This window comes from Sceloporus undulatus, chromosome 1 (assembly GCF_019175285.1).
Source record: "Sceloporus undulatus isolate JIND9_A2432 ecotype Alabama chromosome 1, SceUnd_v1.1, whole genome shotgun sequence".
NCBI lineage: Eukaryota > Metazoa > Chordata > Lepidosauria > Squamata > Phrynosomatidae > Sceloporus > Sceloporus undulatus.
Window position 1 is genome coordinate 175,285,956 of NC_056522.1, and position 24,333 is coordinate 175,310,288.

Consider the following 24,333-nt stretch of genomic DNA (forward strand, 5'->3'; position numbering starts at 1 on the left):
TAGGACTGGTGGGAGATGGATCCAACAACTGACTTCTGCCCTCAGTAAACTACTATGAAAACAACATATTTACAAGTGATGCATAATATTAGTATATTAGTACAAATATTCAGTTTATGAAGCCATTGACATTGTTCATATTTTTATGCAGACTTCCACAAAATTTCAAAATGTTTCAATACTGCAAAATTTCAGATACAAGTGTTTTGAAGGAGTGGTTTTTGGTTTTGTTTTTTACCAAACATGCTCCCAGAATAATTCTATAGAATAGTATGGATAAATTTCTTAGGAATCGATTGCTTGATAATTAAAGAGGTATTCCAGTATTGGAGCTGTTTTTCACACTAGACTAAAGTTCTCTGAGAAATAGGGAAGCTAAATTAAAAGATAAAAGCAAACAATACAGAAGCCCTATTTTAATTTATAGCTAACGTTCACAGGTATATTGCCATCTTCATTCATTTTATCTTTACGTTGGCTTCGTCCTCTTCCGTTAAGTTCAAAGATCTTTTTGGAAAATCCAGATATTATATTTCAGACTCACAGAAACAGGACTCTTGGCAATTCTCTTCAATTAGTAGGTGATTACATGAATAGTCCTCCTTTAGCTTGGGACAGTTGGTGAATTCATCTTCATATGGGCAAGGATTGGCTGAAATGAAAGGGATGCATGTGTTTAGTGCAAGGGATTCCAAGCTGACAGAGTCATAAGAACCTAAGAAGATCCTGAGCTTGATAAGACCAAAAGCCTGTAGTAAATGAGCATTCTGTTACACAAAGGCTAGACAGTTACCTATGGGAAGCCCACAAGCGTGCTGAGAGTGCACTAGCACCTTCCTGTCTATGCTCCCCAGCAATGGACACAAAAAGGCATGCTGCCTCTGGTCATGAAAAGAATCACAGAAGCTTAGAGTTGGAAGGAACCACAGGTACTATCTAATTTAACCCCCTGCCATGCAGGAATACACAAATAAAACAGCCTGCAAGATAACCATCCAATCTCTGACCAAAGATCTCTGTTATCAACGGTACTTCCAAAACTGGAGAATCTACCATCCTCCAAGGCACTCTATTCTACTGTTGAAAAAAAAACCCTTCTTCTTAATGGTCGGGTGGAATCTTTCTTGTAATTTAAATCCATTGTTTAATTTCTAGTCTCTGGAGCAGAAGAAAACATGCTGTCTCCATCTTCTACATGACATCCTTTCAGATATTTAAAGATACTATCATGTCACCTCTCAGTCTTCTTTTTGCCAGGCTAAACATATCCATAAGTTGTTCGTCCTAAGGCTTGGTTTCCAGATCTTTGATCATCTTGTTCACCCTTCTCTGGATGCATTCCAGCTTGTTGATATTCTTCTGGAACTATTGTGCCCAGAACTGGACACAGTATTCCAGGTGAGCAGAATAGATGGCACTATTCTCCTATAGATGCAGCATCAGAATTCCATTGGCTTTTTGACCAATTGATCACACTGTTAACTCATGTTTAACTTATGGTCTACTAAGACGGTAAGATCATTCTCACATGTATTGTTTTCAAACCAAGTTCATTCATCCTATATTTATGCGCTTCATTTTTCTGCCAAGGTATGGTATGTTACATTTATCCCTGTTCAAATTCATTTTGTTAGTTTTGGACCAGCTTTCCATTCTGTCAAGGTTATTTTGAATTCTGATCCTGTCCTCTGTGGTACTGACTACCTCTTGTAATTTGGTATCATCTGCAAATTTGATAAGCATGCCTTCTATTCCATCATCTAAATCATCTATAAAGATATCAAACAACATCCAGCCTAGGACAGAACCCTGATGAACTCCACTAGTCATTTCTCTCCAGGATGAAGAGAAACCATTGGTGAGAACTCTCTGGATTCAGTCCGTCAACAAATTACAAATCCAGCTAACACTAGCACTGTCTAGCCCACAGTCCACCAGCTTGCCTGCAAGAATATTGTGGCTTTGAGATTACATCTGCAACTGCAAGTTCCTTTAATACTCTTGGATGCCTGGAGACTTAAATTCATTTAGAATGGCTAGGTATTCCTTCACTACCTCTTTACTTATTCTGGACCATAGTCCTCCTACTGCACGATTTATTCTATTTGCACCAGTTAGAGTACTGAATTTCATTTTGAGAAGACTAAGAAAAAGAAAGTATAGAACAGTTAAGCCTTCCTTCTGTTCCTTGTTAGAGTTTCATCATCTTCTCTACACAGTAGTCCTACAATTTCCCTGTTCTTTCTCTTGCTCTGAATATAGACAAAAAAAACACCAAACCCCTTTTACTTATTTTTAATCTCTTTAGCAAGGACTGAGCTCATTCTGAGTTTTAGCTTTACCTTTTCCTGCACGTATTGACTATATGTATTCCTCTTTGGTGATTCCCTCTTTCTTCCAATTCTTATACATGTGTTTTTCAAATCTCAGCTCCTCTGAAAGTTCTTTATATAGCCATCTTGGTTTCTTTAGACAATTCCCAGTGTTCATCTTCATTGGAATTGCAACTGTGCCTTCAATATTTCACCTTTAAAGACACTCCCATGCATCATTAATGCCTTCACTTTGAGCATTTTTGACCATGGGATCTCACCCAAAATTTTCCTAAGCTTACTGAAATCAGTATCTTGAAGTCCAGAATATGTTTCTCACAGTCTGCTTTATCACACTAGGGGGCAAACAGGGTTAAATGAGAGTTAGACTAGAGAAAACCAGGAAATACCTGATCTCTCCTCTGGACGCCTGCCTGGGGTCAGTAATGGGTTGGATGAGGAAAAACAAACTCAGATTGAATCCAGAGAAAACAGAGGTACTCATGATAGGTTCGCCTGGCCCAGGCAGGGAAATTTGTCATCCTGTCCTTGATGGGATTAAACTTCCCCTGAAGGACAAAGTACATTGTTTGGGAGTACTCCTGGATCCATCTCTATGTTTATCATCTCAAATAGATGCAATGGCCAGGAGTGCCTGGTATCAGCATCGGCTGATACGCCAGCTGCGTCCCTGTCTGGACCGAGGGGACCTAGAAAAAGTAGTACATGCACTGGTAACCTCTCGTTTGGATTTCTGCAATGCGCTCTACATGGGGCTACCTTTGTATCAGGTTCGGAAACTTCAACTGATCCAAAATGCAGCAGCCAGGCTAATTACGGGCACAACGAGATTTGATCATATAACACCTATTTTAAAATCTCTACACTGGCTGCCAATTCGTTTCCAGTCCCAGTACAAAGTGTTGGTTATTACCTTTAAAGCCCTAAATGGCTTGGGCCCGGGTTACTTGAGGGAATGCCTCTCCCTGCATAATCCTCCCCACACACTCAGAATTTCTGGAAAACTGTCTCTTAACCAATCTAAGGTGAGATTGGCGTCCACTCAACAAAGGGCCTTTTCGGCCGTGGCGCCCTCTCTATGGAATGCCTTACCTGAAGGGATCCGCCTTAGTGGATCAGTGGAAGCCTTTAAGAAGGCTTTAAAAACTCATCTCTTCCTTCAAGCCTTCCCTCCTAATTCCGTTTAAGAATATATTCCCCTATCAATGTATAGTATCTATGATTCTTGATTTTAATAATGTCATTGGATGTTTTTTAATTTTGGTCGCATTTAATCTATTTTAATTATGTACTTTTAAGATGTGGTTTCTACTGTTTTTATTGTCTGTTTTTAACAATTTCTGTACACCGCTTTGATTGTTGGAAAAGCAGTTAATAAATGAACAATTTATTTATTATTATTATGTTTATCACACAACATTTCCTGGTTTTTTCTAGTTTAACTCTCGTTTAAACTCTGTTTGCCCCCTAGTGTGATAAAGCAGTTTGGTCTCTCCTTTCCTCTGTATAATAAATCCCAAGATGACAGGGTCACAACCACCCAAATATCCCACTATTTCCACCCCACTAACTTGTTAATTTCTGTTGGTTACTCTCAAATCCAAACTAGCTGATCTGCTTGTTGCTGCCTCCACCTTAATGCAATGAAATTATCTGCAAAGTAAGTTAGTAAGTTTGTTTGCAGAGTCTGACTTCCAATAAATATCAGGGTGGTTGAAGTCTCACATTACTACTATCTCTCTCTCTCTTTTTACTTTTTTTCTTTTTTTGATGTTTGGTCATTTGTTTTAGGGAGGCATTTCAAATCTTTAGTCAGGCTGGGGGTCTATAATAGACATCCCATGCCACTGTTGTTTCTCTCTCCATCATCATCATCATCTCAAATGCTCTCATTTTTCTATTTGGTCTATTTCTTTGGAATAGGTTATATCCTTTTGCTACTATATTCCAATGAGACACATCCCATCAGATTTCAATGCCTATTAAATCATATTTGCCTTCTAGTCTTAAGACCAAGTACATCTAATTTCCCAGATTCTGTGCATGAGTGTGAAGACATTCTCTCCAATGCTTCCTTGTTTTTGTTTTTGTTTTTTTTTGTTTGTTTGTTTGTTTTTGCATACTGTTGGATTCTTGTACTACTGGCAGGGGTGACAAGATGTCCTCTTTTCCAGAACGTGAACTACATTTCAGTGTTCAGTCCAGGAGAAATTTCAAATTGTCCTCCATTCTGAGAATGACTAAGAAGCATGAATTTATATGAATGTTTTTAAATTTTAGATACTGTTATGTCCTACATTTGGGGGGGGGGTCTTACATTTTGCAGTGCTTTGCCCTCCTTTGTGGTTAGGACATCTGGTCACCCTGACCAGATTTCCCTTCTATCATTCAGGCAACTGGCCTCAGTACTTGTTGTCTCTCTGCCCTCTCGAATACTGTCTCCCTCCTCAACCCCTGTACCTCAGTTTAAAACTCTCCTGATCAGATTTACAAGACTTCTAGCAAATAAGTTCTTTCCAACTATGGTGAGATGCAACTCATCTCTTGCAAGAAGGGTTTTTTTCATGGTCCAAGAGGCCAAATTTTTCTTGATGGCATCATCTATGAGGCTAGTTATACACTTCTAGTATTCGTTTCCCACTTCCTGGGCAATGTCTTTTGAGAGGAAGAAGCAATGAAATAAAAACCTGAGCCTCAAGGTTGAGTAAATTCCTCATCTCCCTGGCAGACAATTATATTGTTCAAAAGGTGGAAGAGGCAATGACGGGATCAGCTGTTTTAGATCTGCTCCTAACTAAGAGAGATGACCTGTTTGGAGGTTTTTAAACAGAGCCTGGATGGCCATCTGTCAGGGGTGCTTTGATCGTGTATTCCTGCATGGCAGGAAGTTGGACTGGATGGCCCTTGTGGTTTCTTCCAACTCAATCACTCTATGATGCTGCAGGACACATCCTGTTCTGAGCAAAATGGCAGTGATCTGGGAGAGGAGGAACTGTCTGTAGTTCCGTTGTCATGGACTGATCACTACCTGGTAGGGTTTAGACTCACTGGGACTCACAGCCTCTAGAGGGCTGGAAGCCCGATTAAGATGGTCTGTCCCAAGGGGCTTATGGATCTGGACAAATTCTTGATGGCTCTTGGGAAGTTTCCTGTTACCTTGGCAGGTGATCCTAACAAAACCTTAGCAGATCTCTGGAATAGGGAAATGGCCAGGGCAGTGGACATGATTGCTTCTAAGGTGTCCCCAGAGCCAAACATGCCCCCTGGTTCACTAGGGAGCTGGCAATGATGAAATGAGAGGGACAGAGACTAGAACCATGATGGCAGAAGACTCGGAGTGAATCCAACTGAAAATGGGTTAGGGCTCATTGTAAGGCCTATGCCAAGGCAATAGAGGCAGCAAAGAAATTAAACTTATCTGCCACCACTGCATCTGCACAGTGTCATCTACCAGAGCTGTTTCGAGTAATCAGGGACTTTATACATTCTGGCCCCCAAGAACAAAACAAAGAACATTTAACAGCTCACTGTGAAGAATTTGCGAGACACTTTGCAGACAAAATTGCTTGGATTTGCTCTGAATTGGATGCTGTAGTTGACTCAGGTCCAATGGATGTAATCTCAGCACCTGTTTGATCTGCATTGTTGTATAAGTTTTAATTTGTGCGGCCTGAGGATGTGGACAGGATCCTTGGAGAAGTGAGGATCACCACATGCATACTGGATCCTTGCCCTTCCTGGCTTCTGAAAGTATCATAGAATCATAGAATTGTAGATTTGGAAGAGACCACAAGGATCATCCAGTCCAATCCCCTGCCATGCAGGAAATCTCAATCAAAGCATCCCCGACAGATGGCCATCCAGCCTCTGTTTAAAGACTTCCAAGGATGGAGATTCCACCACTCTCCAAAGGAGTTTGTTCCACTGTCAAACAGGAATCTGTCTCTGTACTGAACCAGTGTCTGCTGTCAGTAATGGACTGAACAAATTGAAGCTTAATCCAAACAAGACATATGTGCTCCTGGTCAGATCAGGGAATTGGGGCTTTGCCTGTGCTGGATGGGGTTACACTCCCTGTGAAATCTCAGACTCGCAGCTTGGGTGTGCTCCTGGACTCCCCTCTGAGCCAGGATGCCCAGGTCTCAGCAGTGGCCAGGAATGCATTCATACATCTTAAACTTGTGTGCCAGATGCGCCCATTCCTTGAGACGTCAGATCTGGCTAGAGTAGCACATGCCTTGATTACATCCCATTTGGACTACTGCAATGCACTCTATGTGGGGTTGCCTTTGGAAACTGTCTGGAAACTTCAGCGGGTTTTAAACGCTGGAGTCAGAATGAAGGAGCATATAACTCTCTTGTTAAAACAGTTCCACTGGCTCCCATTTCGTTTCTGGGCACAGTTCAAAGTGCTGGTTATGACCTATGAAGCCCTACACGGCTTGGGTCCAGACTATGTGAGTGACCGTGTTTCCCCATATGAACCTCCAAGAGCCCTAAAGTCTGCAGGAGAAGGTTTTCTCACGGTTCCGTCAAGATCACAGGCTCGCCTGCTGAGAACACGAGAGAGAGAGCCTTCTCAGTAGCTGCTCCCACCCTCTAGAATGCCTTTCCTCGGGAGGCTAGGCTCCTCCCCCCACTTTGCTGGCTTTTCACTGCCCAGTAAAAATATTTTTATGACAGCAGGCTTTCTGTACATAATGCATAGCAGGGTGGTTTTATGGAACAGGTGGGTTTTTAGACTGTTTTTAACTTGAGTATATTTTATGTGATTTTATATTATATTGGGTAGATTTTGTGTGATTTTATATAGAGACATTTTAATTGTATGCATTTTATAATAATTTTAAAGGTTTTATCTGTAAGCCGCCTTGGGTCCCTGTGGGGAAAAAGGCAGATATAAATGAAATAAATAAATAATATTCTATGATTCTGTGACCTGGTTAATGGGATGGAAGTGGCAGGATCCTTAGGTTGGAGTGTTCTGGTGATTTGTTATACAGTGGAAATGGGAAGCCAAGCATAGTCAATCACACATTCTAGAATTTAGGAAAGCTTATTTCAGTAAACTTCAGGAAATACTGACTGTGATTCCATGGTCAGGAATACTAAAAGAGAATGCAGTTCAGAGCGGATGAAAGTTTCTCAAAAGGGAGATACTGAAGACACAATTTCAAACAGTTCCAATGTGGAGGAAAAATGGAAACCAGGATGGATGACTAAAGAACTTTCAACTGAGCGAAGTAGTAAGAAGGACATGTATAAGAAATAGTAAAAAAGGGTAATCACCAAAGAGGAATTCAAACAAATAGCGAGCACGTGTAGGGTAAGTGAGAAAACATGAAATGCACAGGGGGACATCTGACTTGATAACAGTACATGTGAAAGAGATCTAAGAGTTCTTGTAGATTACAAGCTGAACATAAGTCAATAATGTGATGTGCCAGCTAAAAAAAACAATGTAATTCTAGGCTGCATCAATAGAAGTATAATGGGTAGATTGAGGGAGGTAATAGTTCTACCTTGTTCAGGCCTCAGTTGGAATACTGCTTTCAGTTCTGGACACCAAAATTCAAAAAGAATATTAACAAATGGGAGTGTGTCCAGAGGAGGGCAACCAAAATGGTCAAGGTTCTGGAAACCATGCCCTATGAGAAGTGACTTAGGAGCTGGGTATCTTTAGCCTGGAGAAGAGAAGGCTAAGAGGTGATATGACAGAGCTGTTTAAATATTTGAAAGAGCAAGCTTGTTTTCTGCTGCTCCAGAGACTATGTCACAGATCAATGGATGCAAACTACAGGAAAAGAGATTCTACCTAAACATTAGGAAAAACCTCCTGACAGTAAGAACAGTGGAACACACTCCCTCAAAGTGTAGTAAAGTCTTCTTCTTTGTAGCTTTTTAAACAGAGGTTGTCTGTCAGTTAGGATGCTTTATGTATTACTGCATGGCAGGGGGTTGGACTTGTTGGCCATTGAGGTCCCTTCCAACTCTCTTTAAGAATAATAACTTTATTACGGCCATTTGGCCAGCACAATTACAAAATTCCAATTTAAAACACAACTTAGGTTCATGTACAGGCAGATTGGAGAGTATAAACAAATGACAGTCTATAAAAAGTAAGGACTTCACCAACCTTCCTTGCTCTTACAAGACACTGAATGATTTGTGGGAGAGGCTGCACTAGCTAAATGCTGAATAAGGGAGAACCTTGGTCACTGTAGAAAAGGGAAAAGAATGCCATCTTCCACAGTGACCAAAAAAAGACTTGTGCAGGCATACATTGGACTTACACTTGCATATGTAATGAAAAGGATGCCAACCATGGTTTCCATAGTGTCTAAATACACAGCTATAGGATGGGGAACATCTGACTTGATAAAAGTGCATGTGAAAGAGATCTAGGAGTCCTAGTAGATTACAAGTTGAACATGAGTCAACAATGTGATGTGCCAACTAAAAAGGTCCGTGTGATTCTAGGCTGCATCAATAGAAATATAGTGGGTGATCTAGGGAAGTAATAGTATCACTCTATTCTACTTTGTTCAGGCCTCACTTGGAATACTGCTTCCAGTTCTGTGCACCAAAATTCAAAAAGGATATTACTAAGGAATAAGATTTTCAAACATATTTCAGGGCTCCAGGTTCCTGGAACACTTGGGAGGCACAGTCAGTCATATTACTAATACAGATAAGAACTTACCAATTATAAAAATTAAAAAACATAACAAAACTGGGCATTACAACCTGACCAAGGTTGTATTCCACACAAGGTGAGCATAAACTTCAGCAATATTACTACCATGAGCAAATGCAAATGACCAACCCCCTCACTTCCACACTTGTCTGCACATCCAAGGAAAGACTAACCATCACTCAACATTTACACACCTTCTCTAAGGATATAGTGCAAGTTGCTATTAAATCTTTCCTCTTATCATTGTGCAGAGCCACAGAAGAGGGCTGGTACAACAACTTGTACAATTAAAGCTTGTGCGCCAACTGTGACCATTCCTGGAAAAGTCAGATCTGGCCACTGTGATAAATGCTTTGGTTACATGCTATGTGGATTTCTATAATGTTCTCTTTGAAAAGTGCTCAAAAATTTCAGATGGCCCAAAGAGCTGCAGCCAGATTCTTAACCAGGGAGCATACAACTGCCTTTTACAACAATTCCATTGGCTGCCAGTCTGTTTCCAGGCACAATTCAAAGTGCTGGTTTTGACCTATAAAGCCTTATATGACTTGGGTCCAGGCTTTCTGAAGGACCGTATCTCCCTTTATGAGTCCACTACAGTGCTGAGACTGTCCAGAGAGTCCCTACTCTCTGTCCCACCACCCTCTCAGGGATAGGGTTGCCATAACTGAGGAGCTCCGAACCGGGACAAATGTAGGACAAGGCTTTAAAATGTAGGACCTTTTTTTTTTAAAGGTCCTACATTTTAAAACCTTGTCCTTCTCCTCCTTCCCGGCTTGGGAGGAAGCCTCGGCCTCCTCTCAGGCCAGGAAGGATGCAAGGGCTGCTCCTCATCGCGGCGATCACCATGGTGGGAAGCAGCCTCCTCCCGGCCCCCACTCCCTTTCTCGGCCTCGGTAGAGGCTTGGGCCTCCATAGAGGCCGGGAAGGAGGGAGCCGCGTTGCCGCGACGCCACAATCGCGGGCAGCCCCCACTCCCTTTCCTGGTGCCTCTGTCCTCTGGTGGGAGGCCCAAGCCTCCACAGCAGGAAAGAGGAAGGAGGGAGCGAGCCAGGCCGCCTCCCTCACCGGCGGAGGAGGCCAAGCAGGGAACGGAGGCGAGACTCCTTTCCCGCCTGGTGTCGGTCGCGTGGGTGGTGTGGTGGCCCGGGGGCGGGCCAAACGGGGCGGGACCGGCAGACCTGCCCCAAACCGGGAAAGTCCCGCCCCCTGGCGGGATATGGCAAGCCTACTCAGGGATGTTTGGTGAGAAAAAGAGACAGGGCCTTCTTGATGGCTCCTCTCAGGCTCTGGAACTCCCTCTCTAGAGAGGTCAGGATGGCCCTATATCTGCTTGCCTTTTGGCAGCAGATGAAAACATTTTTGTGCTGTCAGGCTTTTTCAGACTGACAAGGGTTTAAATGTTGTGTAATTCAGATTTAATTCAGTTTCGAATACATTCTACATTCTAATACATTCATTTTAACCTTTTTTATTTTTGTATTTATACATTTTAAAGTTCAGGTATCATTTTAAATTGCATTGCTTTAGATGTGTTGTGTGCCACTTTGAGTCCCTATATTGGGAGTAAGGTGGAATATAAGTAAATAAAACAACTACTAATACAAAAAATATGATATGTTGGAAATCTGGTCTGTTTTCAGACTATATGGGTGTTTCCCCCTTTTGATATAGGACCAGGAATGTGCCACCCATTTCAGCATAAAATGTCTGATAGGAATGCAGAAAGATGTTTCAGACCCAAAGCTTTGGCCTGTTACAGACAACCAAAATAAAGCTGCTTCAAGTCACAGTGGAGGTATGGTATTTCAATGATGCATGCGTCCTAAAAGTCCAGAAGCCACACCAAAGCCACGCTCCAGTCCTTAGGGCTGGAGCGTGGCTTTGGTGCGACTTCTGGACTCTTAGGACGCATGCATCATTGAAACACCATACCTCCACTGAGACTCCAAGCAGCTTTATTTTGGCTGTCTGTAACAGGCCTTTGTTTCAGACAGGAAGCTTTATTTGTCAGTCTAGCTGCCTGCTAGGCTTTGGGCTGGAGAAGGTAATGACTGATCCTGAGATCTTATAAAACAAACCTTATCACTGAACTACAGTCCTTCCTATGACCTAGCACTGATGACCATAATAGTGTGATATTCCATTCATTTTTTATGTTCTGTCTCTTAATGGATTTTTAAATGGATTTAATTCCATAGATTATTCAATGGCATTATAAAAATAACTTTTACAGTGGTACCCCGGGTTACGAAATTAATTCGTTCCGCCGCGGCGTTCGTAACCCGAAAGATTTCGCAACCCGAAAAAGTCATAGCCGCTAGCGCTAAAAAGCCGCGATTTCGTGCAAAAAAGCGCCGAAAAGCACCAAAAAATTTTTCGTAACCCGAAAAAACCTTCGTATCCCGGAACAGTTTTTTCCTATTGATTTTTTTCGTATCCCGAAATTTCGTAACGCGGTGCTTTCGTATCCCGGGGTACCACTGTATATGTTTTACTGATGCTTTTTATATATTTTAATCTGTATTTGTTTTTATTATTGTAAGCTGTTTTAAATCCCAATATAAGAGAAAAGGCAGGCTCTGCATGCACCACCACCATCATCCTTGTGCCTGACTACAATCCACTAGCTGAACATCGCAAATCCTTTAAAAAAATAATTGAAGCAGGATTGTCTATACTTACTGCACAGTCCATCATCACATTTGCTGGGACAGTCACCACATGGCTCTCCTTCCTTATATGGGGAATAATAATGAATTCCTAGTACATTTCCCCTGAAATTTTTTAAACAATAAAAAGAACATCTTAAATAATTTCCCCTTTATTCTAAAATGTTCTGTATACAGGCAGAGAATCACATGTTTGAAGTTCAGGGGGTATGAATGATGCACATCAATGAATCCATAACTTTGTCTCCCAAGTACTTAGAACTGAAGGCAGAGTTTCACACTCTCCTGACATCCCTATTATCAGCAGTCCTCCCTCCTTCCCAGAACTGTATGTAAACAGAAATTGTGTTGTTTTTGTTTTGTTTTTTTGCTTTGTTTGTTTTTTGTTTGTTTGTTTTTGGAAACTCTAAATAGGCCATGATGACATATAAAATATCATCTTACAAGAGCAGGTTTATTCATTTCACGTTTCAGGCATAGTTCCAGAGAATGTGTTTGGGCATGACACTAAGGAACTTAATAAAGCAAACAAGTTTATCCTCTGGTTAGGTTATGTTCTCATAAATGCAAATCCTTCAGAGGTAGGAATGACAAAAGAGGGCTTTCTTAAAGTTTGTTCCCACACTCTGGAACTCCCTATCAAGTACATTCGGTGGATGTTTTTTCCCAGCTTTGAGACATATAGGCCTGTTACAGACTGCCAAAATAAAGCTGCTTCAGGTCTCTTTGGAGGTATGCTGTTTAAATGATGCATGCATCCTAAGAATCCAGAAGCTGCACCAAAGCTTCACTCCAGTGCTTAGGAATAGAGTGTGGCTTTGGCGCGACCTCCGGACTCTTAGGACCCATGCATCATTTAAATAGCATACCTCCAAAGAGACTCGAAGCAGCTTTATTTTGGTTGTCTGTAACAGGCCATAATTATCAAGCCCAACATGATAATTTTGGGGTGGGTAGATTGCTATAGAGTTTCTATATTTCTTTTGTCCATCTGATGAAGGTGGTAGAAATGGCCCAGAAATGGAACAGTTGCCTGTGCATGACCCCAAGTATATCAACTATGGTCATTGGTGCCCTCTTCTATATGAAAAGCACTCTTCAAGAATAGGAACTTGAAGAATTTCTTAGCATAAGATTTAAATCAAATCATCAGCTCATTAGAGTCAACTCATTTGATAATGATTTCATTTCTTAAGAATTATTTTCTCTGGACTAAACAGCCTTCTATACTGTTAAACATAATTTGTTTTTCTACCCTCCCACCACCACCACCAACAACAACTATTCTCTTTCATCCCAAAACAGGATACTACTGTCCTGGTTAATCCTTTTATAAATCAGAACTTACAAATTCAAAGGTTATATCAGAAAAAAATATTTCATGATTTTAGAAGGAGGAATTGTATAAAAAGAATATCTGTTATACATACGCAGGACAGTATTGGCAAACGTAGAAGTATTTATATATCTTGTGGTCACAGTACGAAACTGCACAAGCAATCATGTAGGATTTGTACCAAACTAGCTGTAAATGAGAAAATAAATCTTATTAAGCTCCCCACAATATTCACCTAGTTTCTTTATGCATTATTGAGTAGGTCAGGTATCTGTATTGCAAAAATGTTGAAGTGGTAGGGCAACTGTTTTAGTCTGTTTCAGCAAAACAATAGTCTTGTGAAACTTGAAAGATTAACAGTCATGCACCTGATGAAGTTGGTTAGAACCCAACAAAGCACAAAAATGTATTTGTCTTTAAAGTTCTGTAAGATCTACTGTTGTTTCTCTACAGCAAAGGCATTGAATTATTCTAGTGTTAAAGACTTGTGGTTCTCCAGATGTTGTGCAACAAATCCTGGCAAAACCATCTCTGAGTATTTCTTGGCTAAGAAGACTCTATGAAATTCATGAGGTGACCATAAGTCCACATGCAACTTGAAGGCACACACACACATCTCTTTGGTTCTTTCTGATCCCCCTCCCACAAGTTCCTCTTTGCATCTTTTTTTAAAACGTTATTTAGAAAATATACCCCCTTTCCCAGGCCTTTCATTTCTAGTCCCTGCCTCTCCTTTCTCTTGTCTTCTGTTTCTCTCTCCTTTTCCTTATTTTTAGGGTTTCGACCCAAGATAAGAGTTTGTTCTTTGTTTTATTTCAGTTATCTTTCGACATTTTGTTCTCAGGACACCTTTTTTCTTTGTTTGTTTATGAGTGAGAATTTTGCCCACTTGAATGCTTAGATGTGAGTCTGCTCTTTTCCACACCCTAATCTTTTCTCACAAAATAATGGATAAATTATGTGTTATTACCCAAGATTATCTCAGGGGGACCACAGTATCTGCTTCCTCACCATAGAAAATCTACATAACAGAAAGCCAGCCCAATGCTGATCAGAGGAGTAAGGGTTTGCACATTGTTCTTCTATGAAGATTCTCAGTCCAGCCACTAGTCCAGGGCTAACCTGACGATAGAGGCTCCTCCCTCCATAACTGTCATCCTTCGACCTGTGAGGGAGTGAATAGGCTGGACCAGCTCCATCAGAGCTAGCCTGAAGATAGAGGCTCTTCCCTCCTTAACTGTCATCTTTCGGCCTGTGAGGGAGAGAATAGGCTGGGCTAGCCTGAAGATAGAGGCTCCTCCCTCCATAACTGTCATCCTTTGGCCTGCGAGGGAATTAATAGGCAGGCTGGTCCAGCTCCACCAGGGCTAGCCTGAAGAAGAAGAGCCCTCCCTCTAGTCCATCTGCCTTGGTCCAGGCATCAGAGGGAGAGAAGAACCACTGGACCTCATCCCCTTCCCCACCACTATTCCCTTCTCCTTTTGTGTCTTGTCTTTTAGATTGTAAGCTTGAGGGCAGGGAACCGTCTTATTAAAAATAATAATTGTAAGCCGCTCTGAGAGCCATTAGGGCTGAAGGGTGGAGTATAAATAATGTAAATAAAATAAATAAATAAATATAAATATTAACTTTTGTTCAATAAAGTGTGAGTGGCAGCTATTCACTTGTACAGAATCTAGTTAGTGTGTACCCTGAGGGAAGTCTGCAGGCTAAACAGCCCTACTGAATCCAACATCTGGAGTGAGGATCAGACTCTGGCCATCAGCACCTCCCCAAAAATGACCTATATTACGGCCAATTTACAACAGTATTCTATTGAGACCAATGAGAATTGCTTTTACAGTTTCAGATAATCTCTTTCAACTGATTCTTCATCCACAAAGATAAGGGATAACTCCAGATCGTGCATGGAATGAATACTACCCAGGGACAAAGCTGTATGATAGTAACCATCCCTTGCCTAGCACAGGATTAAAGCCCTGTGTGATAAACTCAGAGTTGAATCAGTACAGGTTTTATGAACATGGCATAATGAGATATAATTTGCTGTATGCTACCTCTGTAGAATATTTACATGATGTGCGTGTGTGTAGGTGTGTGTAGGTGTGTGTGTGTTTTGTGTGCCTTAAGTCATTTCAGACTTGTGGCACCCCTAAGGCCACAGCTTTTTCTTGGCAAGATCTATTCAGAATGGATTTATCTTTGCTTTTCTCAGAATCTGGGAAAGTGTGACTTCTCCAGCATCACTCAGTGAGTTTTCATTGCTGAGTGGAGGTTGAAAACCCGTTCTCCAGCTTTGTAATCCAACACACAAACAAATATACCATGCTGGCTCTAAAATATTTACATACCTGGGTATAATGCCCAATCACTGCATTCCGATACGTTGGTCCTTCTCCAAATACAAAGTCCTCTCTCTCATCAAACCAGGCTTGTATTGCCTCTGACCAAGATACAGGAACACTTGAATAAAAGAGATTTTCACCACATAACATGCCATCTTAAAAAGAGTAAAAGAGAAAGAGAAATAAATATTAGTTGATCATATTTAAAGATGTTAAATGAGACTAGTCCAGGGCATTTTTAATTTAATTTAACTGTTAGATGGCCATATTTGAGCTTCAGAAAGTACCTGGAGCAAACAGAAAGAAAGGTGATAGCTGAGCAGTCAGTCAAACTATCCTTGTTTATACAGTTGTCCCTTCCCTTATATGGGGATCTGTTCTGGACACACACCCCCGCGTAAGGGAAATTCTGTGTATACTCGATCCCCATTAAAGCAATAGGGCTCATGTTCATGGTGGTGCGGTGGCGTGTGCACTCCATGGACACGCGCCCATTATGCTTTCTGGGGCAAGGCTCTGCTTTTTCCAGTGCAGCTTCCAGTGTATGCTGGAAGCCGCTTAAGGTATGCTCATGTATGGCGCGGGTGCACTGTATTAGTGTATGGCTTCCCTCACCACAACAATTTCATTCCCATCATCTTCCTGCAAGATAGGTTGGTCATAGAAACAATGAATGACTGATGCATGATCACCCCAGTAGCTTGGATAAATTTGAGATGTAAGTGGATTTGAACCTCAGTCCTAGGCCCAAAACAGACAGGCATGGTGTGCAGGCCACTTCTGGGGCATGGTGTGCAGATGACACACATGCACCCAGATCATCTGGAAGCCCAAACTCGGACACAAAAGGAGAGGAAAAAACCCACTCCTTGCCAGTGGTCTGTTCCAGATGGTGGCAGCAGCTGGCCTCTGGACTGGAGCATCCAGTTGCCATGGTCCTGCTCAGATCAGTGGTCACTTGTGGCTGGAGCGGCCAGAAGGCACTCCAAGCTGCTCATCTACTTCAGCCCGTAGTCTGACACTTGAACTACTATGTCATACTGTGTGTCCTGCCTCTCGCATGATATTCTTTTTGTTAAACCATGTGCAAATTATGTTCTTCTTGATCCACCAGCTCAATTACATCTATTTTCTGGAAAGAATTACATGCTCAAAAGTGTAATGGCTATCTCAGTGTAACTGGAGCAGGTGCTGTTACTATTTTTATTAAGGATCATGGGAAGAACTGCTTCCCATAAGTTGTTAGGCTGCAGGCACTGTTTTTCAAAGCACTAGATCCCATCTATCTTGGAAGCTAAGCAGGGTCATTTAGTTCTTGGGTGGGAGACTAGAAATGAACACCTGATGCTGTAGAGTACAAGAGACTTCCTTACCTAAGAAAACTCTATATTCATGGGGTTGCCATAAGTCAACAGGTGACATGAAGGCACAAATTCACACACACAAAGAGGAATACTTCTGGAGAGTACTCCCATATAACTTACCTTCTAATGTTCTTCTGTATTCAGGGCTATGAGAGTATACACAGTGTTCAGCCCAGTACTTGGCATTTTCTGCAGCTTCCACATTCCATTCCTTGAAAGAAATAGCAATATGTCTGGTTGCAAGTATGTTTAACATTTGTGAATGACTTGTTCTTTTTAAATGAACCACAGCCAGCTTGAACCCACACGTTCAATGGCGCCCAAGAAAAAAAATCCAACCACATTTTAACATCTTGCAGGGAAAATATAATCAGTTTCCCATCACAGCTCACATCAGGTGACACCCTGCAAAAGAGGGGTGACACCAAGTCAGGCCTTTTCCCTCATGCTTTCCCTCCATTCTGTCCCCACACTTCCTCAATGCCATCCCCACACTCACTGTCCACTGTGCCATCCGCATGCATGCTCCTGCCACATGCCCCAACTCTGACCCCTGCATGCACTCCCCCAGTGCAGTCCCTGCTCTCCTCATGCATCATCCCCATGTTTACTCCCCCTCATTCTGTCCCGCCATTTTCCTCATCGGGAAAAGTACAGAGCAGCACAGGGAGAAGGAGTGCATGCCACGCCTAGATAGCCCGCCCCCCAGAAGCCCTATTTCACTGTACTGGGTGACACCCTGTGTGGCTATTTTTTGTAATGTACTCCTTAGCAAACCATGATCCCTTAGCCTCATAACCACAAATGAAAGAGGTGAAGATCGTGATACAGATCTTTTTTTATACAGTTATCACAAAGTGTGCAGAGAAATAGTGTGTATTAAATGCCTTGATCACTCTAATCATTATATTTTTTTTTCCTCTTTGGCACCATTACCATGAAAGCTGGGTGCAAAACCCACTTCTGACATGCTATTCTCCATCCTCAGTGATTTATTAACTTGAGAGATGAGGAGAGATCCCGAACCTATGGTCTCAAGAAACACCATTCAAAGAGAACCATGCCATCTGATTTTTCTCAAACTTTGAAAGTATGTCATTATAAATGAATTAGTTGGAATTTATATCCTTTCCCTAATAACTAATGCAAATAAGGCAAACATGTCACAATAGGATTATAACTTCAGAATGGATAACTTCATTCTCTTGTTTCTTTTTTTAAAAAACCTATTATTATTTTTGCCCTTTGTGCTATAATCAGTATTAGTCTTCTAAAAACAACTTTCTGGAGAATCCTCCATAGCTTGGAAAATATAGCAAAATTCATGGTAAAGCTGGAGGACCAAAGAAACTGAAATGCCAGCAAAATATTGTACACATTCTTACCATTTTCAGCATGTTAGAAGCACTTGGGTCCACCTGCCTCCTGAGACTATTGTGCTTGTGAACCACTTCCTTTTGTACCTCTGGCAAATCAGTCGACAATGCTGCAAAAGCTGTAGCATCTTTCTGTAATGAAATCAACACCCATATTTTCCTGTCACAAACACAAAAAAATGAGATGCACACACACACACACACACCACACACAAATATATATGTATATGGCGTCCATTAAGAGTAATAAAAAACAGATTGTGCCCATTCTAAATCAAAAACACTAATCTACAAACTTTCACATGGAGCTGAGCTTATGGGAAGAAAATCTTAAGGACTTTAAAAGCAAAACTAAGGCAGAAATCCTATAAGAAAACAAACATTTGCCTTATTAATTTTTAACCCCAATATTTCACTGAACTCTTCACATTTATCTAAGATATCATTTATCTTTATCTTTTATCTTTTAGTCTCCCCTGAAGTTTGTTAACAACATATCTAGTATAATCAAAAATAATAAAGAGGACACCCTGCCTCATTCCTTTCTGAATTTTAATAGGCTTTGTTCTCTCACCATTGACTAATATCTGGGCACTTTGATTGCAATAAACCACCTGAATCCATTCAATAAATCTCTCCCTCACCTTCATATAATTCAAAGTTTCTTGCAACAAATCCCATGAAACATTATCAAAAGCTTTCTCAATGTCCACAATGATCAAAGCAAGTTTTTTTATTATGTTTCTCATGGCATTCTATTAATTTTAAAATGTTTCTGATATTGTTGCTAAGATATCTCCTTGGTAAGAACCCACACTGATCTATGTGAATCGTATCCACAAGTATCTTCTTTAATCTTTTGCTAATATTCTTAAGATCTTATCATTTGAATTAATAACCTATAATTCTTTGGGCACATTCAATCTCAATCTTCTTTCTTGTCCTATTCAGAAGTTCCTTCAATGGGATGGATATCCCATCTTGAAATACTTTGTAAAATACTGCTGGTAAGCAGTCCAGGCCTAGAACATTTCTCAGTTTACTTTTTTTTTAATGGGTTGGGTTTTTTTTACAATTTTCACCATTGAGATCAGTTGGTTAAGCTTTTCCCTTTTCTCATTATCCAGTGGCGAAATGTTTGATTTGTCTAACAATTGTTTTATTTTTATTGTCCATTATTTCCACTGTATATTCTTAAAACTCATAATAAAAGTGTTCTTAATTTTTATTTGTGTAGTGTATACTTTATCTCCCATTTGTAATTTATTTACTGTATTTTTCTCTTTACTTTTCCTTATTCTGTGAGCTAACCATTTACTCGCTTTATTTGCATGTTGGAAATAATACTGACAAGCAAACATTTTTTGGCCAATTCCTCTGATAGTTCAAGAAAGAGCTTTTTTTAGTAATTTTATTTCCCTCATTTGACGTTTATCAGTGGGGTTTTCCTGTAGTTCTTGCACTTTTTTAATTTTCTTTATTATTCTTTCTTTTATTTCTTCTTTTTTTCTTTTTCTCTTCTATGTTCCCAGCATCCCCAAACAGTTGTATTGTCAGTTCCATTTCCTATATTTTCATTAAAGTACCACTTCATTTGTTGCCTGGCCTTAACGAGAATGTTTTCTTTTAACAGCAGGTTTTCATTCAGACACTATCTAAAATCTTTCTTTCCCATATTTAATTTAAGCCAAATTGAGGAGTGATCAGATAGAGTTCTCACTGTGATGTCTGTTTTAATAATCTTTTGCGTGTAATTCTTAAATAACAAAAATAAGTCTATATGGGAGAGGGACTTGTGCCTGTCTTAAAAATATGTAAAAATCTTCATGGTGCTATGTTTACATCTCCAAATATCAATTAAATCATATTCTCCCAACAGTTCAAAGAAAGATTTAGGTAATGTCCCTTGAGATTCAGGTATTTTGTTTCCTGATAATCTATCAATTTTTGAATCAATTACTCCATTCCAATCCCTTAACATTATTAAACCATCATAGTTATAGTTTTGGATGTGATATATCCTTGATAAAATTTCACTCTATTTTTTTTGAGGGCATGGATACAAACCAGCATAATCACTTGGCTCTCACAATTTATTTCCATGTCAATGTAGTGCTCATGGGAGTCACTGAAAATCTCCTTAGATTGTAGGTCTTCCAGAGTATAAATCACAATGGCATTATTTCCTTATCCACATTATTTCCTTATCCACAGGATGAGCATATGTGTGCCTACACCCAGTAGATAATGTCAGTAAAAAGGGTGTGTATATTTTACTCTTATGTATCATCCTTTATTCATAATCCCAAGACATTGTATTGAAGGTGCAGCAGTGAAATCCTGGTTGGTTGAAGGGACAGGTTGAAATGAATTTCAAATTTGACACACCCAGCCATACCTCATTTCCAACAGATTGATGTAAACCAGTAGCCAGGACTAAAAGTGCCATCAAAGGAGACATTGCTGCAGAAAGCAAACAGATCATTTAGTTCCTTTATTTGTGTTATTACAATGGTTCCAGTTATCATTTCTAAGCATTTATTAATATTGGTTTGAATCCAAAGAACTGTAAACGGGAGTACTACTGTTCCACAAACATACAAGAGTTTGCACAATAGGTCAAGTCAGTGATACTATATGTAGGTTGTATAGATTCTTCCTCTTATATGGGATGTTGTGTAAGCTCTTCCTCAAGTGGAAGAATATCTTTTGCATTGGTTTTATTGCTGTAATACAACAATGCAACATAAGATATAAAGCAGGCTTTCAATGAAGCCCTCTGCACACATTAATGTAACTTTAGATCCACTCTATTACTTATCTAACTGCTTATAACTACAAATAGTTGTTTTTACTTGCTTACTACAAGAGAAATGGTGAGCAAATGAACAAAAATTGCAGTTAGCAATCAGTACCTCCTACTTCTCTCTTTGGAGTCTATACTCGGTCTCTTATTGATATGGTTCAGTTTGGTATTTAAATAATGCTGACAAAAGTATATGCATCAACTATTTATTCAGTGGATTTATCCATGCAAACTTTTACCTGGAAATCTATGGGTCTGGATCACTGTTTTGAAACTCCTGAAGAAATAGTCATAACTAAAGTGCTGGAAGAAAGCTATACAAGTGTTTAAAACAAGTAAGTTATATTTTCAAATTCTTACAGTAAAAAGGTGACTTAATAAAATTGTTTTAAAAAACAGAGCAACATTTTTTCTTCCTTTTGATACTAAGGACTAAATCCATTTGTTAATCCCATCTAGATTAGATTCATATAATACCTTAGCATTTGGTAATTCAACACTTTATGTAAGTTTCATTGATTCAGTGAATCAACTCAAACTGGCATTAACAAGGTTTAAATCCAGCTGTCAGTCCCAACTGGAACAGTCTTAATGAATCAACAGAATTCTCTCTAATCTTCACTGCAGAAATAATGCAGTTTAACATCGTTTTAACTGCCATGGCTCAATACTACGGAATTTTGGAATTTGTAGATTGATGAAATATTTAGGCTTTGTCAGAGTACTTTGTTGTAACAACAAACTACAAATCCCGACGTGGCATCAAACTGCATTATTTCTGCAATGCAGGTGCAGCAAGTGTTCTCAATGGGTCTTTCTTAGTTGGTAATAACAGTTGGGTTAAAGAAATGAAATCTATTCATTCCTTTCCTTCCACTCAACTCTGATTCTCTCTCTTGCTCTCCTGCCCTCCTTTCTTTCCATACTATTTTCATTTTGGTTTCCTTTTCCTCTTCTAATGATAAAAAAAATCTAAACACCAGTAAACAAAACAAAAAAAAAAACTCTTAATAACAGTAAAACCTGTCATTCTCTCTTTTCAAACTGTTCTCTCTTAGTTTTCTTTTATTGTACTACTTAGAAATCTAAATACCAATAAAACATAAGATGATGGTAGGACAAGCCCAACACTGAACTATTAAAGAGGATGAAACAGAAAAAGCAGGAAATAAGAAAGTGTGAAAGATCAGATATATTCCAAGTGTTTCTCTATATAAATTAGATGACACACTTCAAACTTCAACACTGATTGACTAGTGTCTGAACTGCAAATGTATTCATATTCATCAAAAGTTACAGAGTAGTATGGTGCAAAAGCAAATCTACATACACATGAGTCTGTATTTTTTGCAGTAGTTCCATCTATGTGCATATCAGATCTTTCCTAAAGAAGCGATGGATCAATGGACTCCATGACCCATGAGGCCCCTTCCAACTCTATGATTCTTTGAATCTATAACTCTCTAAGTTAGCTGTCTCACTAGATTTCTGTTATCTATATATGCCAGAGCTATTCAACCAACATCTGATTCTTTTAATTACAAGTTCAGATCATGGAACTACTAAGTTGCTTTTCTATTCCCAGAGGCTGAAGAGAATCAGTTTTTATGTTCTTCTCTGAGAGACACTTGTGTTATCAACTTTTCCAGATCATGATCACTATTTCCCCAGAAATATTCTTACAAATGGGCTATTAGATCATTTTAAATGGTCTCTTAAGAAATTTTACTTGGATATACGTTTTGTCAAGATGTTTAACTGGTCAATATTTGAAGAATGAAAGTGATATTTTTATCTTTAAAATTGTATTATTTCTAAAGTACCAAAATAGTGTCTAAAGCCAAAATTTCTTTTAGTAATGTTTATATTGCACAGTGTAGAGATGGCTAGTTGCTCTCCCCGACTATGATCCTACTCCAATAAAATCATTGGTAGCTTTTCCATTGATTAACATAAAATGATTGTAATTAAAATTATCATATCAAAAATATGATAGGAAAATATTTGATAGGATTATTTTGTCCATTATTTTAAAAAAAAAATAAAGAAATTAAAACTGATGTTCAAAATCCAAACTGAGAATGATCAAAACTCAAGATTTTCAGAAATCCAAAGGCTGACTTTACCATCATTTGCATTTTTAAAAAATCACAAAAATATAAGTGATCATTCAAAATAGATTTCTCAAGTCATTTTATCAAGTAATAATTTAATATTCCTTATGTACAAGTTTCCTTGGCCATCACTGTCATATCCATCAAAGCAAATTAGAGAAAAGCTATAATTAACATGCTTGTATGCAACCTTCATATTGCTAAAATGCTCATTAAGATTCTTACTTTATCAAACTCCAATACTATGTAATTTTAAAGTAGGGTCCGTTAAATGAGAAGTTTGTAAAATTCAATCAAGTATAATCTCTAACTCCCCCACCCCAAGATAAAAAGTAGTGACTACTGAGACAGGCGATCTCTAGAGAGCCAACTGTACCTTATTGGGGGTAGGGTATGCTATAGTCCAACAAAGACAGGTTGATGGTTGCAGCAAAAGGAAGAACACAACAAATGGTCAGAGAAGGTCTTTATATTTTGGTGTGAATACCTCTTAATCCGAAGAAGAAGAAGAAGAAGCTAGTTTCTCTCACTGCATGCGTGGCATTTGTTTAAGTTCGTGATTATGAAGTTCACCTTGGCTTACTATCAACAAAGAATAAACATTCCAGACTGTAGTCATCAGTCTACTAGATTTCAGGATACAAACTATTACATAAAGATAAAGAGCAGTAAAGAAGTCATCAAACAACCACTTTATTTTCAATCTGCATTTGCTCTTCTTAAAGCTGTGTGGTTCATTAGTCATGTGTGTGCTTAAGTTTACAAACAACCTACACACAATCTATTTGCATGGTTTATAACATATCAGTTTCCTCAAACCACAAATGGTAGCTACCCATACATTCTCCACATCTCTTACAGCTCAGTTTCTCTTCTCTCTAGTTGCAGCTTGATATTTTGGTCCACATGTATTAAAGTGGCAGGGTGTTATCGAACTTGTAATAGAAAAAGATCCAGACTTGGGAAGGATGCTGTGTCATATGATTGGGAGAATGTAGAGTGGGGAAGGATGCACTGATATATGATGACGTACAGTTAACTAGGATGGGTATACATGGTTGCCCAATGGGAAACACAGATACAAAGACAATGTGCTAGCACTCTCTGGCTCATTACCTGTATGAAATAAAATAAAATCGAAGACTCTGTAGTCTAATGGTTAGGTCTGATAATTGGGCATACTTTGTGGTGATGCTAAAACACTTCCCAATGGTAGCTACAGCAGCAATTAATCAATAAAAATGGTTATTGCAGATGGTAAACATGGTGCCATCTCTATCAACAACAGCC

At 39.5% G+C, this 24,333-nt stretch overlaps 1 protein-coding gene across 1 annotated transcript; it reads right to left on the reverse strand.

Annotated features, from left to right (window-relative positions):
- Positions 1–527: 527 nt before the first annotated feature.
- On the reverse strand, positions 528–20,584 carry LOC121934851 (cysteine-rich venom protein-like). Its single transcript, XM_042475748.1, has 7 exons — positions 20,522–20,584; positions 18,133–18,255; positions 16,868–16,958; positions 15,390–15,538; positions 13,133–13,227; positions 11,716–11,807; positions 528–652 (listed from the first exon to the last, which is right to left on the reverse strand). The coding sequence occupies exons 1-7, from the start codon at positions 20,582–20,584 to the stop codon at positions 528–530; spliced, it is 738 nt and encodes a 245-aa protein (XP_042331682.1).
- Positions 20,585–24,333: the final 3,749 nt, after the last annotated feature.